Source organism: Battus philenor, unplaced genomic scaffold (genome assembly GCF_028537555.1).
Source record: "Battus philenor isolate CCGP_79_NKW_IND1 unplaced genomic scaffold, ilBatPhil1.0.hap1 SCAF_17, whole genome shotgun sequence".
Taxonomy (NCBI): Eukaryota; Metazoa; Arthropoda; class Insecta; order Lepidoptera; family Papilionidae; genus Battus; species Battus philenor.
In genome coordinates, this window is record NW_027181679.1 from 4,494,013 (window position 1) to 4,511,374 (window position 17,362).

At 31.9% G+C, this 17,362-nt stretch overlaps 1 protein-coding gene across 1 annotated transcript in view; it reads right to left on the minus strand.

The window, feature by feature from the left end:
• The window catches only part of LOC137919753 (uncharacterized), a 134,990-nt gene that overhangs the window by 40,992 nt on the left and 76,636 nt on the right, over window positions 1–17,362 (minus strand). Inside the window, exon 2 of the mRNA XM_068762933.1 lies at window positions 11,458–11,522. Within this exon, the coding sequence (XP_068619034.1) occupies window positions 11,458–11,474 (17 nt within the window). The 5' untranslated portion in view covers window positions 11,475–11,522. The remainder of the gene's footprint in view (window positions 1–11,457; window positions 11,523–17,362) is intronic.

A 17,362-nucleotide genomic window follows, 5' to 3' on the forward strand; every position in this document is an offset into this window, starting at 1 on the left:
ATAGATTGCTACAGAATACAAGTATCTAAATTAATAAAAATAATATAAAATTCAAGTCAGTAATATATTAACATAAATTGAAAATAATATGTAGTCTAGACCTCGCTGGCAAGCTTACAGTTGCTCAACGAGCTATGACTCTCCATCGTGCTATGTTCATGGTTTCTCTGCTAAACGAAAAGTTGTATAGACAAAAGGCAGGCCTACCTATCTATCTGCCTGTGCCCATTATAACTACAGATCACTAAAACATGCAAAGATATAAACAAATTAAAATAATGAAACTAATGATGGGATAAATAAAAATATAAACATAAAAAATTAATTAAAATCATCTTTCACGTACATTATCAAATACTCCGTTATCTGAATAGACTATGTTTTTGGTCAACCGTGGCAAATAACACATAACACAAATTACTAATATACCAAGCTCACAATGGGTGAGTATTCATCGAAGCTAGTCATATGTCGAGCAGTTGTGAATAACACGACAGACTACTGTAAAACAAGTCACCTTAAAATTGGTGTTATCAAAAGGTTCTGGACGAACAATACGCTTTTGAACGATATGCGTTATTGAGTGGAGCAGTTCGTAAACGTATCGGAGAATATATCCGACTAATATTATAAAATTAAAAATTGAATGCTGAAGCAAAAACTTTCTTTTCGTGTATGCAGTTCATAGTTATTTAAACCAGCCAAAAAGAATTATTTCTTCTCCTTGCGTCTTATTACGGAAATTAATTAAGGATTAGTTTTTAACAATAAGATTATAATAAAATGTATGTTTACTCTTCAATAATCACTTGTAAAATACATTTAAAAAAAAATCTGTTTTCGTAAAAACAGTAGAACTCGTACAAACTTGTATGAATCAAATTAATAAAAGGTGGGCGTATATGACCCGGCAACTCAACAAATATGCAGTTTCAATATATTTCGTTATCAGACCATGCACAATAACAAGTGCCAATATAGAAACTGTTTATTATAACGCGTCGTGAAATTATAGAACCAATAAACGTATGCGCATGCGGCACGTGTAGGATTACGCGAATAATGTAATGTGTTGTATTTTGTATTTATGAGGTGTGACGGCTTAGTGATTAAAAACGACGACTTTTGATCCTATATAATTAGTTCAATTCCCAAACGAAGTGGGAACATTCAGTAAGAATTATATTATATCACCATTGCTTACAAAAATGATGAAGAAAATGGTCGTTATAAATCCGCCGCTAAGAGAAACAAACATCTAAACAATATGCTACATCCACCTGTAGTTAAGCCGGTGACATTTTCTAGACCGGACTTAGTTCTATTTTCAAAGACATTTTTTTAAATTTTTCTTTCAAAAAGGCTTTGCTAAGTACATCCGAAAAGTCAACACTTTTATATAATGTATACATTTAAATATGTATATATACATATTATTATTGCTAATTTTCATTGCACTGTATCACAATCACCATTCGTTTATAAATACTGGAAATTACTGTACTATGATAAGTAAATATTAACCTAAAGTCCACGTTATTAAGGTGAACCAGAACCAGTACTACGATGTACCCGATAATATAACTAAATACAAAACTCATAGTAAATATGTATGAGATATGGGGTAGGGGTAGGTCCCCCACTATGCGGACCGCTGACATGGTCAAGGAAGTTGCTGGATGTAGGCAGCACAAAACCGATCTGATCTGACCGATTTTTGGGATAGGCGTATACCTTGCAGTGAGCGTCCACCGGCTGAAAAGAAGAACAAGATGTATGCGATACAAGTAGGAACGAGAGATAAATCAGCGGATTCTCTTTATAACCTGATGAAGGATTCAAGCCTGCCAAGACCAAACATTAGCTCACTTACAGAACTTGCTTACAAAACAGCAACTGTATTATTAAAAATTTAATTAGGAGAGAAATCTGCTCGCTAAAACTAATCAAAGAACGAAAGAAGACATCCTTAGATCTGCTAAGCGGGTCGTTAGCCTCAAGTTTCGTATCCGGCCCTCCTTACTAAACAGCTAAACCCAACCTAAAGTGCTATCAGAATCAGACACCTTTGATCATTAGGTCATCGAAATAGCATTTTATTCATCTGCAGTTTTGATAAAAATCAAAATGAAATTGAATATAACGAGCACAAAGAAAAGACCGCAAATAAATATGCTTGTTATTATTAAAACCTTGAAAAAGTAAGGTGCCAATCATGTTTTTGTTATTATTTCTCATAAAAGACATGAGTCAGTGCATTAGGAAAAAATAAATGAATCGGAGCTGTCGCCTAAAATGGTTCGATACTTTAACTGATTAATAAAACGAGGCTCAACTTTTGTTATTTATATAGTCATGCCATGTCTATAATGACTACATTATTGAAAATAAAATAAGAAAACATTAAAAGAAGGCAAGATAAACTCAAAAGATTATATCACATATGCTAAGTGACGTACACTTATAAGCTATATGAAGAAATACGAAACCTTGCACATTCTAACATTAATGCTAGCCACTAATCATTATCAATAGTAATAAAGTCATTAGTAAATAGACGTACGCCTTATATTATATAATCTTTAACTAACTAGCTTAAACTAAAATTAAATGTTCACTAAATTGAAATACAATCTTCTCATTTTAGTCACGTGGTCTTGACAAAACTTTATAATCATGGGAGATGATGCAAGGCAATTTTAAATTTCTCTCTCATTAAGATTTTATAGACGTAAGACGAAGCGTAGAAGTTCACTCCCCTAATGGACAGACAGTTAGGTTCATCAGTAGATACTAGATTCAGACCGCTTCCCACCGGTCAAATTGGAACTCTAGGAGATCTTTGCCCAGCATTGAACATCCTACGGCTTAAATAACGATGATGATAATTTTTAACCTGGAATATTTATATATACACCTTGTGTGTGTATTATGCAAAGAATGATTGTCTAGAATCGAACTCGAACCTTTTAATGTAAACCACAAACCTTATCCAGTAGACAACCATAGCTTGTAAGAAGCAGTTACAACATATATTTAATGGTATAATAAACACGTAATAACTATATTGTAAATACGCGTGATAATTTAGATTGTATCGATAGATCATATCTTATACAAACGCTTCGAACGTAAAGACGCGTATAGGTAATTTGTATCTATTAATATTAACAATGAAGCATAAACAGCCTCGGTGGTTTAGGGTACGGTCAGCAAAATAGTAAAGTTGAAGGACGTAAATCGTTATTCTGATACTATCGTGACTTCACTTTGTAATAAGAATTTATCTTGAAGTCAATAAAAAGAATAATTGTAATAAATACTTATTTTGTAGTGGCAACTTTATGGTATTTAATTTTAGTAATACAAAGCATTTAAATGAATAGAGTAATCCCATGACGATAATGGTATATGATAGATATAGGATAAAAAAAATATTGTAATAAATGGACGGAATTTTTCTTCGTCACTATCTTTTCAGCCGTACGAAGTCCACGGCTGGACATAGGCATCACTTATAGCTCTACAACCGGCTGATTGGTAGCGTAGTAGTCCAATGTCTAATGAAGACCTTGACAAGCTCGTCTGTCCATCTCTGTTCTGCGCTGTGCTTGGTCGTTGGCCGGTATGTTGTATACATCCCAGAAACTTAAGGCTCCAGCGGCATTCTTCGCGCTATGTAGCCTGTCTACTATCACTTAAGTTCAATCTGCCGGACTTTGTGAATTACTTACGTTCGTCTATACACCTCTTTATTACTGAAAGAAAAGAAATCCCAAGCATGTTCTTCTCCATGGCTAATTAAATGTTATTTCTACACATAACAATAAGTGTTTTTATAGAAACAAAATAATGTAATTTTATGTTTATGTATTCAAACGTTTTACTTAATATTTATTTTTTTATTTTTATTTAATATTCTTTATTGTACATGATAAGATACATAATATATAGATACAATAATATACAGAAAAGTACAATGGGCGGTCTTATCACACAAGGCAATCTCTTACAGACAACAATAGTAAAGAAAAGATAAAAGTACTTATAAAGGGTATTTAGCTTCGCATCAAAAGTTTTTGTAAAGAAATATATGATATGGCCTTGAAATATTATATTAAAAATAATATATTATATTTATTCTATGCTATAAATTCAAGATCTTCAACACCTTTCATTGATGTTTAACTTGCGTCATAGCGAAATAGACAAAACTAATAGTAACAAATTATATACGAATAAATAAAAATTTTGCTATAATTTACACAAACGCATACATTATTGGGGAAACTACTAATTTTCTCCCAAAAATTAAGAAAATTGTTCACAATAACTGAGATGTTTTTACTGCCACTGCAATATTAATAGCTATTTGTAACGTAACACGTACTCACTTCACTTCACGATGTTTGTACGCGTGCTGGTTAAGAATAGAACTTATCTGTACAATCACGAAACAGAACTTCCAATGAGGAGAATCGAAAATTATTACACTGAATAATTAAGGCTATTGTATTGATTTTGATAAGCTGTCGATACATTTAAGTAATACCTTCTTTTTTTAATTTCTGATAATATCTCGATGACATCTTCTAGACTGGACTTATTACTATTTTCAACAAAATTAAAGCGTATGGTACTGTCAGAATTAACCGTTACCTAACCAATATACATATATACCCAATGACCGCATAAATTAGGTGAACAAATAAAAACATTTATTCAAAAAAAATACAAATAATTTCTTAGTGAATTTAAAGAGGTAAAACAACGAAATATCTTTATAACCTGTTGAAGGATTTAGACTTATAAAGAGCATATATTTTTTTAAGAAATTGACTTCTAAAGCAGCATTTAACATTTAAAATTTTGTTAGGTTGGAGAGGACTTTGGTCGGAGAAGATGAACACCACTGCATTGTAAGGACGCTCTCTTTAACCTGCTACGTTGGTCATCAATAGCACTGTAATCGAAACCTCTCCTTGAAACGCGATGAATTCGACAACCCGTATGGTGGATCCATATAATACTGAGGAGTTAAGTCTTCTGACCGGAGTCCAAACTACAAGTTGGTTTTATTGTAAATAGGTGTTGGTTTCTGTAATTAACCGAGAGTAACATACCTGTAGCAAATAAATAACACAAACCTACTTGTTCTAACGTCAAAATAAATGCATATAAGAATTATTATAGTTAAGTATGAACTAAACCACAATACCGACCACCTTGGCGATATTAATAGCAAGCCTATGCCTTGCAGTGGGCCTCAATCGAAGAAGAAGAAGAAAGTATAAACACTCAGAGTGCCACGTTTTGATTTCGTTTTAAGATCGAAATAAAAATGAAAAGATCCGAGATTATCAAAAGTAACCAAAATAGCTCAGAAGATTTTCAAGTTGAAGCGCCAATAGGCAGGCAGTGCACTATGCACAAAACTGATGTATTCGGAGGCTTTTTGCGTTTCGATGCAGGCTGCTTTAAACCGGCCTAGTAGAAGTATGCGGTTGAGCCATATATCACGCAGTGGAAGTACTTTGGCTGTAATGATACTGATAAGATATTCAAAGTATGAAATAAAGGTAGGAATACATTCAATAGCACTCAAGACGAGTCTACGCAACAATAACGTCACATAGTGTAAATAAATTTATGCCCTTGATAAGGAATACGTTTTCCATTATATTTCATATATATGAACAAACAAGGTTTATTGTAACAATAGGTTGATAATGTGACTCGGTACATTGCACCTATTATACAAGACTCAATTATCCTCTATTTTAAACAGGTACTCATCTTCAGACGGGCGGGTTCATTCGTTTATCTTACATAGAACGCTCAGCTGTTAAAGATACCACCTTTTGGCGCAGACTCAAAAGGATTTTCTTTGACGTAACCTTTTCTTTGTACGTGTGATTTACTTGTTGCTATTTCGCCTTTCAAATGGAAGTTCTTTTATAATTATATTATGAGCCTCAAACTCCGTATCTGCTACGGCGTTTGAGGCTTCTGGAAATTTTGTAGAAGAAACAAATTTAACGCCTTTCTTTCGCAGAAAGCCTTTCGCGTCATTCACGTCAAAAGTTTTCGAGTAAGAAATCTATTGGTGTTTCGTTAACGGGTTGATGATAACGACAATGTATTATTAATTATTAATTTATAATGCGTCGGTTTATTTGTGTTATATTATTATATTACTTTTAACTTCATTTTGTAACAAGTATTATAGGTACAAAATAAAACAATAGTATTACTGTTATTATTTAATTATAATTATATTTAACCTAATGTCTATGGCAAATATTACGGTAGAAAGTCATTTTTAAAGTATAACTATAGCATGGATTAATTCGCCAATTTTCTGATTGCATACTGTAAAGTGATGTAAAAACCGAAAATCATAAACATTTTAGCGATAAGAAGTCCACCGGTGGATATAGGCATAGATATCCCAAAGTACCGAATGGAACCGGTCTGCTTCCAGCGTCTCCCGACATACTCAGGCCTACGACACGCTTGCAGAAAAGACATTAATTTAATTACATCTATGATCATAAAAGAATAAGATACGTAATGAACGTTGTGTAGGAGAAGGCACTAGAATCTTTGTTTTTTTTTTTTCTAAACGCATAATAAAAATTATTTTACTTGAGCATTGTCGAGGAACATCGGAAGAGTATTTTTGTTTTATATATTAGTAGGGTACTATTTTACACGCGTAGAATGTTTTTTATATAATGGAAATATTTAACTTCTGACCCCTAAAACACATTTCGGGGCCAGTATTTGCATTTATTACATAAAACTTTTCGACTTTGTGTACAGAAGTCCCAACATTGTGTACTTTTAATCTGGGTACAAAGGTGCCGTTAAAAAACTTCTATTGAAATATTTTTACAGAAATTTACTAACGTAACATATTTATATTGTCAAATCCAACTCAGATGGACAGCGATCGGAAATTTACTTAATATGTTAATGTCCATATTCGCTCTGTACCTTAAAGGCTGCGGCCATGCATGTCACCGATGATGATTTACGGCGCTACAACTTGGTCTCTCACTTTGTATATAATTTGCAAGGTCACTGTTACTCAACGATCAATGGAGAGGCTGCTCTCAGGACTTCTTTCGATCAGATATAGACAGATCTATAGACGAGACGAATCAATGAAGTAATCGATAGCCCAGTGAATTTGATAGTAGAAGTGGCAGTGGTCAGACCAAATAGCGCGAAGAATAGATGACCCCAATATCCACACAAAGAGGACTGCAAGCCGTTCCGACGTATTCTAAATCTATGGCGGAAGTCCAGCATCCAGCTGTAGATATGTATATTACGAATAAAAAGATGATGATGGTGAACATATTTACGTAAAAGGAATGCATAAGAAAGCAATCTCAAAACTTCACAAAAATTTGCAAATGTTTATTCTAATTTACAATATAGGAAAGTTAAGAAAAAACGATTTTGGGACTCTCTTAAATAATGATTAGAAAGAAATAACGAGGAAAAGTCCCAAAGGCGCTTTAGTGTCAACCGTCTAATGTTTTAAGTCTAAGACGAATCAAAAATGATTTTAGGGTATTTTTCGATGCACTCGGGTCAATAAATATACCCGCAAAATGTAGCCATACAAAAAACTTACTTTTACCCGTGCTATTTAATATTTTATTAGTATATTACTTTTAAAATTTCTACTCTTTCCCCTAATCTAGAAAAACTAACATTGTAATTTGGAAAACCTTGAATTTTAACGCAATATTAACATTGTAATTATCTTACTGTTGATCTACAAACCTTATCAAGAAAGATAATGTAGGTCATAATGCACGCTTACGCCTAATGTAAACAAAATATCACAATTGTTTCAAATTTTTGTTTTCATAAGGCACCTCATTGTTAACGTCATATTAATTCACCATATACGCATGTGTTAATGTTTGTACACTTTTCGAAAATAGACACTGTAATTTTTTATTAATAACAGTGATTTTATAACAGCTGAAGTCTGAAAACAAACATTATCAATTCTTAATACATTTTGTATGTAGTCATCGATAGAAATTATTCACATAAATGGTGAAGCATTTATTACATGATTGAACATTAAATGATTTCCATGTGAACAAACAGAGATTAGAGAGAGTATTATTGTTTTAATAGACATATAATCTGTACGAAAGGAGCAATGCGTACAGAAATGCGTATTCAACACTAGCTATTAATAATAACATTTAAACGAAATAGCATTTTGCGGTTGAAGACGTTACAACATTTAACGGTAATGGACAATAAAAATACCACATCCTATCGATACACAAACATCGGAATTAGGTCTGTGAATATAAATATTCGTTGTCATTTATTTATTTTTTCCAGATGCTAGTCATGGTGGTGGTTGATTAAGAGAATACCAGAAAAACCAAATTTGACACAACCTAGAATAATATTGAGCCGTCGTATTATGACATCCTTCAACTTTAAGCTACGAGGGTTCCAAATGCTCCCAGATGAGAACAACCCACAACTAACTCGGACGATTGTTTTTGTGTGGTCACTTTTCCAAAAAAATTAATACGATAGTAGAAGAACGATTCATACAGTCGGTCCACCTAGCAGGATGCCTAGTCAAAACTTTGTGAATGTATGTAATGAAAAAAGTTATCTGCTCTCACTATTTAAGTGTAGAAGATAGAATACGTAATCAAATATGTGTTTTAGAACATATTACTTCTGTAAAAACATAACTAATTTTCCTTGGAAGTGAGGTATTTACAATAAAATACAAGAAGAAATACAAGTATTGTATAACGAAGACACGACTTTATTGAATTAGTGTATCTTTCTATGAGGAGTGTATACGCTTTTATAATAGCATACCAGATTATATTTGGAAAACTTCTATTGTAACTTGATTTAACAAAAATTTTAAAGATTTTTGGAAAACATAGTCCCAATAATATTATTATCATTATTATAGCAGCCGATAGACGCGCACTGAAAGTCAAGGATCTCATCCAAAAATAGCAATGATATCCGGTATTGCTTTACTCGTATCCAGAAACCTTGACCATGTGCGTCTAACTGCTCGTGATCGCCACACATCAATCTTTCAACCCCAAATGCTATCGATTGCACGAGCAAAATTATCAGCTCTAAATTTAAATGCCATAATGGAGTATCATTAGATAAAAATAAATAGGACACCATTTACATAATAAAAAATAATGTAATTATGCAATCCAAGTTTAAAATAAGCGAATGATTCTGTGTCCGTAATAATGCGTAGAAACAAACTAGTTAGGGATTCACATTTGCTAAAACGAGAATGTGAATAAAATGTGCTAACCGTACCGTTTAATTAAAATGAAAATTGTTTAGAAGTGGCATTAATTATATTAGACGCTAGGCTCGGGTCACGAACCGGCAATTACTTAGGTAAGTGTGTTCATCGGTGGATTTGAGTGACGACAGTGTAAATATTTACAGAGCTATAAAGAGCACGAAATTATCACGGGTATAATGAAAATTACCCGAAGATGGGTTACTACAAACGTCGGGCCACACGGTTGCCACGCTACTGGGGTCGACGCAACAATAAGCCCTTGAGTGTGTTTACTGCGCGCTCTACTTTACAGCTCCGCGTTATCGTTCCAATTTACCGCTGAATTTCCATTCTATTTGAGGGTGAGAGTATTTGAAATAGAAACAAAATGTGAAAACTGTTACGAGTTATTACACCAGCTATGGATCAACGAACGCCATATAACTTACTGTTTCTATTATGTTGTAAGCGGAGTACGGTAAACCAATGACGAGAATAATAATTGAAGCGAATATTTAATACTGTTATACTCGTATTTTATTATTATTAACACTATTTTGTACACCATAGACAATAAATAGAGATATGGCACAAGAGGCGGTCTTATCGCTGGAGGCGATCTATATATCTATAGCGAATATACAACAAAAGCCTTATGCTATCCAGGAAACAGACAAGACAGCCTGATTGGATGGAGACATATGATGGTATTAAAACAGAATTCTTGATGATATGATGGTGAGTTCGTCTAGACTAGACTTATATCTTTATTCATGAACATTGAAATGTGTAGTACTAATAGGTCTTATTTCTCTCGGAAATAAAAATAAATCTATAACGAAACAAATAAGATCAATAAAAACTATATCTTGGACAGCGAAATATCAAAAATAAATTGATAGTGAATTTGTATGGAGGCAAGAGCGAGATGTATAAAAGCAAAATTTCTTATAACCTGCCAAAGGAGCTCTTAATTTTGTCAAGAACGAACATCATGTCATACCTGCGTTTCCAAAGCTAGCTAAATAGGTAGACAGAGGAGACTGGTGAGTGAAAGTAAATGCTAATGCACTGTAAGGAGACCCCTCAAGCAAGCATGTAATACTGGGATCGTGGGTTATGGATTCGGCACCGTGTCCACGTGTTTCTCATAATATCAATGAGATAAACATTACTATTTTATATATATATTTACATAACCAATTAAGAAATAGAGCAAAATCTGAATCAAAATATGAATACATAATTATGTTCCATATTCAAATTTAAAAAAAAACGATTGTTCGAAACAAATGCTTAGAAACCAACTTGGAATAAATATGTTACAAGCATTTGTTATTCCAGCCAAAGACTACGCGCTAAAAAATTTTTAAAAGATATTATACGACAACACTCAATATATTTTAAGTCGATTTTGTCTAAAAAATAGACGAATATTATCGCCTTAGATAGAAATAAAAAGAAAAAGTCTTTGTATCAATTCCTATAGGCTGTTAAAGTAGGTACTCTGCGACCTTTTTCTATCTTTACTACGGGTATAAATAAAAATAGGCTGTGTCAATAAACGGGAAGCTACACATCACATAATGAGGCCACTTCACTTGGCGTTCAGAGGAGATAACACCCTCCCATCAAGCAGTTTAATTATTTACTCTGTAAAAAACTTTATATTTACAAAATATTAACGGATATATTAATAATACTTGACAATTTATTACTAATGACAACGAACGCGAAAACCTCTACGAACTAAATAATTTTTGCATTTTATTATTTACATTTAGTCATTCCACTAGGAGCACTTAAAAACGTCATGAGAGGAATGCCTGGAGGAGCTCAATTTGACAAAAACTGGAGTCAAACATAGCAGTCTGTTATCAAAGGCCATCTTTCTCTTTTGTAATTTGTTTGTTATGTTATATGTTATATTAATCGTTAGCAAAGAAAAGTATTTCATTAATGTCTCTTAACAGGCAATGCAAGTAATTGGCTAAAGCCTTGAAGCAGGTCTGAATATAAAAGCGCCTTAAAGCCTCTTGTATTTATATATAAAAGGTACTATACATTAAGTCTTCATAATAAATCATACTTAAAATAATAATTCCAACTATACGTATTAAATTACATACCTTGTTTTTACTCCCATTGATATGATTTATTTCCAGGTCATCGGAATGATTTCTTGGAAAAAACACTGAAACAAAGAGAGGTAATCGATAGGTTAATAACGAATGAAAAATTGTGACTGACACAAAAGGTGAAACGGTAAGCATTAATTAACTTCATTGTTAAAATGTCATTTAAACTTTTTTGTTAATAACGGCAAGTTAATTTATTTTCGAGGACTTTAAATATCAATTAGACTACCCTTAATTGTTTAAAATTTTACCCAAAAAGCACATTTTTTTTTTAAGTTCCTCTCTAAATTACAGGCAACTTTATTTATTTTCTCCTAACGATCCCGTTTGGTATACACAAGGTCGTTAAATAAGAAAATGTTCTAGCTTGGTTATAGGTTTTCGTTAACTTTATGGATCGATTAAAAATACCTCTGACACTTATTACAAAATGCGATACAATACACTACGGTGTACAATATACAAAATAAATTACATTTACAATGTAAAAAAATGATTTAAAAATATTGTTAGAAATTTCATGAAAAATATAGGATAGTGTGTTTATTTCGGATATAAACTCCCCCTTTAGTGACTCTTCTCATTTCTCCTCTACGACTCCCCGTAACTGCCTTTGGCCAATCTTTTCCTGATAAGTTTCTCAGCCACTTCCGCACATGCAGTGGTAGTCATGCAACAAGGTGCACCGCCCGCCAGCCCGCTGATAAATGCGTATGCGGCAAACAACCGATGCGTATGCGGCAAACCCGCTGATAAATGCGAATCACACAACCGAGGAGATCACTAATCGGTGCAACATAACTCCTGAAGATGCCCCGTGGAGGGGTGCAACACGTGTTGAGTAATTTGGCGGTGGCGGTTGCTTAAATATTAATTTAAATAAACACATTAATAGGTAAATGGTATAGTATTCTAATATCTTATTTATAATTTCCCTATATATCTCTGTCGCTCTTTGGCCAGCCAAACTTTCTTTGCCATGTCGGTTATATCATCAGCATACAGTACTTTTGGCCGGTCTATTCCCTCGTGGTCTCTTCCATTTTGTTGCTCGTATAGTCTACTGATTGTATTTAAAACGTTTAAGGTGTCCGGCATATAGCCACTTTAGATTTAGAACATTTTTAATTTTAGTAATTTATCTAACATGACATGCTGATATTTCTTTTCATTTTGTATATAAATAAGAAACTTTTAGTATGAATGACTCCATACTTCTTTGTGTTCTTTGTTTCTTATTTTAATGCTATTTAAAAAGACCAGTAGTGTCACAGTAATAATGATATGGTTTTCTATTTATTTATTTTTTAAAAGTGTTCGAAATAATGTCCATGATATTTGCACTTCATTCAATTCTGTCTGAATTACGATGTCAAAAAAGAGTATTTATTATAATAGTGTAAATGCTTGCAGTATTTGCAAACATATTATAAAATGAAAATATAATACTTACATTCATTTTGTTTTTAATAAATTCTGTCTGTTTCATTTTTTAAATAATATAAAGAATAATCTTTACTACACGAAACGCCATATACGACGAATTAAAAATCGATTCATTAAAAAATGGTTTGAAATAAACTTAATGTATTCTGCGATCCGTTTTATCATGTCCTTAGCTGTCAGTCAGGGTGCTATGAAACGTGATATTTTTTTTGTTCTCATTGTGTTGTTTTTTCTTCTAGAACCTTATACCGTCCAATTGCAGAAGAGCTGGGAAAAAAATGTAGATGACTAAGGACTTTGTTCGCTACATTCATTGAAGGTTGTTCACCTCGCTTGCGCTTTGATATTTAATACGTTTCTTTAATGCCGTCTTGTAATAAATAGAAAACGATAAGAAATTATAAAAATTGCAATATTCAATTTGTTTAAATATATTTCTTATTATGAAATCGTATATTAAGAAATTTTAAATCTAATTGTTTCTAAAATATTTTTTTAACTTTTTATAAATTCTAAATTCAAAATAAAAAATCCTTATTCCACATAAAATGGGTTACATTTTTACTGTCGTCAACATGAGTCTACCACCTGTTCGCATGATAAATGCCTAAGATTTGAAAAGAACAGGCGAAATAAACTCTGAGTATGGGGACTATATTTCAACGTTCTTTTTCAACTTTTTTATTAAATCTTGCAATAGAAGCTTTCGGAACGTGTACACCCATAAAAAATTAAATACAATTACTTAAGTCATATTTTAGATATACATTTTCTTTGCTTCTGGTAAAATCTGTTGTGTTTTATATACATACAATACATTTTTAAACTTGAATTTTAAAAAGCTTTGTATTTTGTAGACTTAATGTGAGCGGATTGATAAAGTTTGGACTATAATAATAATTATTATTACAATAAATAAATATATATAAATCCCAATTCGGTATGGCTTTATATTATAACAGTTTCATTTATCTGGAAAACAGCTTACTTCATTCATTATGAGTAAAATACCCGCCTGTTGATTTCGAGATCAAATGTTTAAACGACGTAAAAATATTTCATTTTCAAAATGCCACGACAGCGCGGAAAGTTTGAAACATATTTCGCTTTTATAAACTCAACCTGCGTAAAAATGAGTGATCCGCAACATTGTGAAAAAAATTTTTGCTGATTTTCCAAACAGTAAAAATTTCTATTATTAACATCCAGGAGCTGGAAATACGGGCAACAGGAGCGAATTTTTAATATAAAAATACTGCTTGATTCCTGGATAACGGGTGTGAATATTCTTATTTGTTTTAAGCCATTTAATAGGATGTTTCTTTTGTTTTTGTTCACGGCCAAAATTATTACGAACTATAAAAAGACTCCTTAGGGGTTATAGTCAAAATATGGGTATTTCGCATAAAATATAATAAATATATTACTCATTAATTTAAGATTTTTTATTTTATAACTCAGAGAAAGATTAAATAATAATTCTAAATATTAGAGATTATATATATATATATATATATATATATATATATATATATATATATATATGTATATATATATATATATATATATATATATATTCACACAGATCAACCAAAAGCAGCTGAATGCTATAATAGGGTTTGTTTAATAAAAATAACATACTTTTAATTTTAGATTTAAAACTAAGAAAAGGAAGATTTTAAATACTTTATCAACTTTATTATATGTGCGAACACTCAGACCCATGAAGGATTTTTTAACTTCGCACACTGTCATCAACTTATTTTTAACAACAAAACTATATGAGAAGACAATTTAAAAATTTTCATAAAAAGGAACGAAACACTATAGCTTATGACGTTACTTTCGTTCGTATCATCGAGTACTTTAAATTAATTTCTAAAATATTTAAGATATGGTAGTAATTTATTTTATTATATAATATTAATTATTTTAATATAATTTTGTAATAAAAAAGACAATTTGGAAATTTTACTGCAGGGGTATCAAATATTAATTACGGGCGTGAAATAATCTTCTTGATTGGTATAAATTAAATAGTTTAATAAATAAATTGGTTTCTGTCGAAAGCGTCTACTTTAAAATAAACTTTCCCTTAGAGTTAGAAAGCCAGCAAAACGCTACCTGCTTTAAAAAAAGTTTCGCGATGTATTAGCGGAAAAACCGTCGTAACTTCTTTTTAAATACGTGTTACATAATATACGTATGTGTGTAATTTATGTGTATATTACATCCCATTTAAGCATGTACTATCTTAATATTTTATCATGTATATATAGTATGAACTATGTAAACAAGTTTTCTCTTAATTTTTACACCCTTGCCTTTTTTTTATCTCTGCACCTCCTTGGTTGTTTGGTAAAGAATGCCCGTATTAAACTCACTACTACACAATTTATAAAAAAGGGTATAAATAAAAATGTTTGTTCACGTATTTAATAAAATTTACATATTAATTACACTTAAAGTGAAATATTTCAAAAATGTCAATGCCTTCGAAGATAAATCGCGCGTGCTTCGTTTACAAGCCTTATCGCTACGAAAACACGCCGCGCTAGTGACGCGCGTTCCACGTACAACTTCTTAATACTCCTTTAAAATCAAATCGACTTGATCTATGATAAAAATATTAAAGAATAAGTTTATAATATAATAAAAACTTTTTAAACTTTCCATCCTTTTTGTCAAACAGTATTTCAACCGCAGAAGACCATTGCTGGACCACCCACGTTGATTTAGTATATTAAGAAGGTTATAGGACGACCACACAACCTTATGAATTTACGTTCTACCCTGGCTTGTTGAACCGTGATCTGTACTCTTAAAACTTAGGACCTCAGCAGTCTATGTGACATGCCCGCTTTCACTTCAACATGCCTGTCCACTGGGAAATGTCCTTTAAGTAGTTATATTTAAGCAAATTAAATTTATAATGCCTCATTGTTTTAGACATCGCAAAAGTTAAAAAAATTAGGATTTTCGTATCGGTATTAACTGCAAATAATGTTATCATGGATAATAAAGACTGAGACTGATTTATTCATAATTTATATATATATATATATATACGTATCATTTACAGTGAACACTCAAGAACGTCATAACAAGAATGCAAGAAAGAGCCCGTATGATAGAAATATGATTTAGATTAAGCATCCTTATTAGGGTATTCGTCAATTAAAAACCTCGAGAGTTCCGGACACGCTCTGATGTGAGAAAAGCCTACAATAAATTCAGATTTTTCTCTTTGAAGACTTGGAAGATACACCAATAACTATTCATACTAGATTACCGTATTAGAACAACACCACATCAACTATAAATCAACTATACATCAATAATACATCACCAAACATCACCACAATTTAACTTATGATAAAATATTCTCCAAGTTCACCGATAACAAAGTTACAAATGTACTGTTGATCTCTAAAACAGGGGTGCCGTACCATCACTAATTGGCCTTGGATACACATTGAATATAAATTACTATTTCACGATGGTGATATATGAAGTATTGGTCCTAATCCGCTCAATATATTCGTACCAAGGCGGCAGTATACAATTTCCTACGTATATTTATTGTATATCAAAATCTATAACACTAAAAGTTTATTACTATTTGTCAAATAATATTAATTTAGTTAAATTTTATTTCAGTTTGAATCAAAACGTTTTAACAAAATGTTTGTTTTTAATTATTAACTCGTTAATATAGCACTCCGAAATATTAAATCCTTTCAACCCATAACCGCCCGATATGTATGGGAGAATATAACATAATCACCATTCACGGCTAGAGACTTGGCGATCGCAGTGGTATTTTGGTGCTATGGTGCGGTGTTATAGAAACTTATACATGAGCAGTGGCAATTCTGTGTAATATAATGCTCGGAGTGTGAATTATGTTACTAATTTGACAGTTCGCTAGGAAGTTCGCACGTTTGACAGTTGGCGCAATGCAGTTTAATTATTGTTTAACAGCTGCATTGGTCAATATTTAAAGATTACAAAATTTATTTATTTTACATTTAATCAATAGATGAATATCATTCTACAGTATGTAATATTAATTCATTTTTTTTCTATTTTAATGCGACAGGGCAATGATTTCGGGCAGTAGAATATTTGACAGGATTGCCAGTAAAATACATATATAAACAAGAAAAGACTGTTGAGTACCTTTAAACGTGCTTTTCTTATTTAATTATTCATTAATAAATAATTTATATTTCTAATAAAACATACAATGTCGTGTGACAGGTGAATAACATTATTTTAATAAATATATCACGTGAATCCTTTACAAGAGTCGCAAATGTTCGTCACACAATCTTTCAATTAGTGACGCACTTTTAAATACAGCTGCCGGAGAATCTATTGTTACTAAGAAATTGCAAGAATGTTAATTATCTTTAACAGCTTTGTTCAAGTGAATAATTGTCGACGG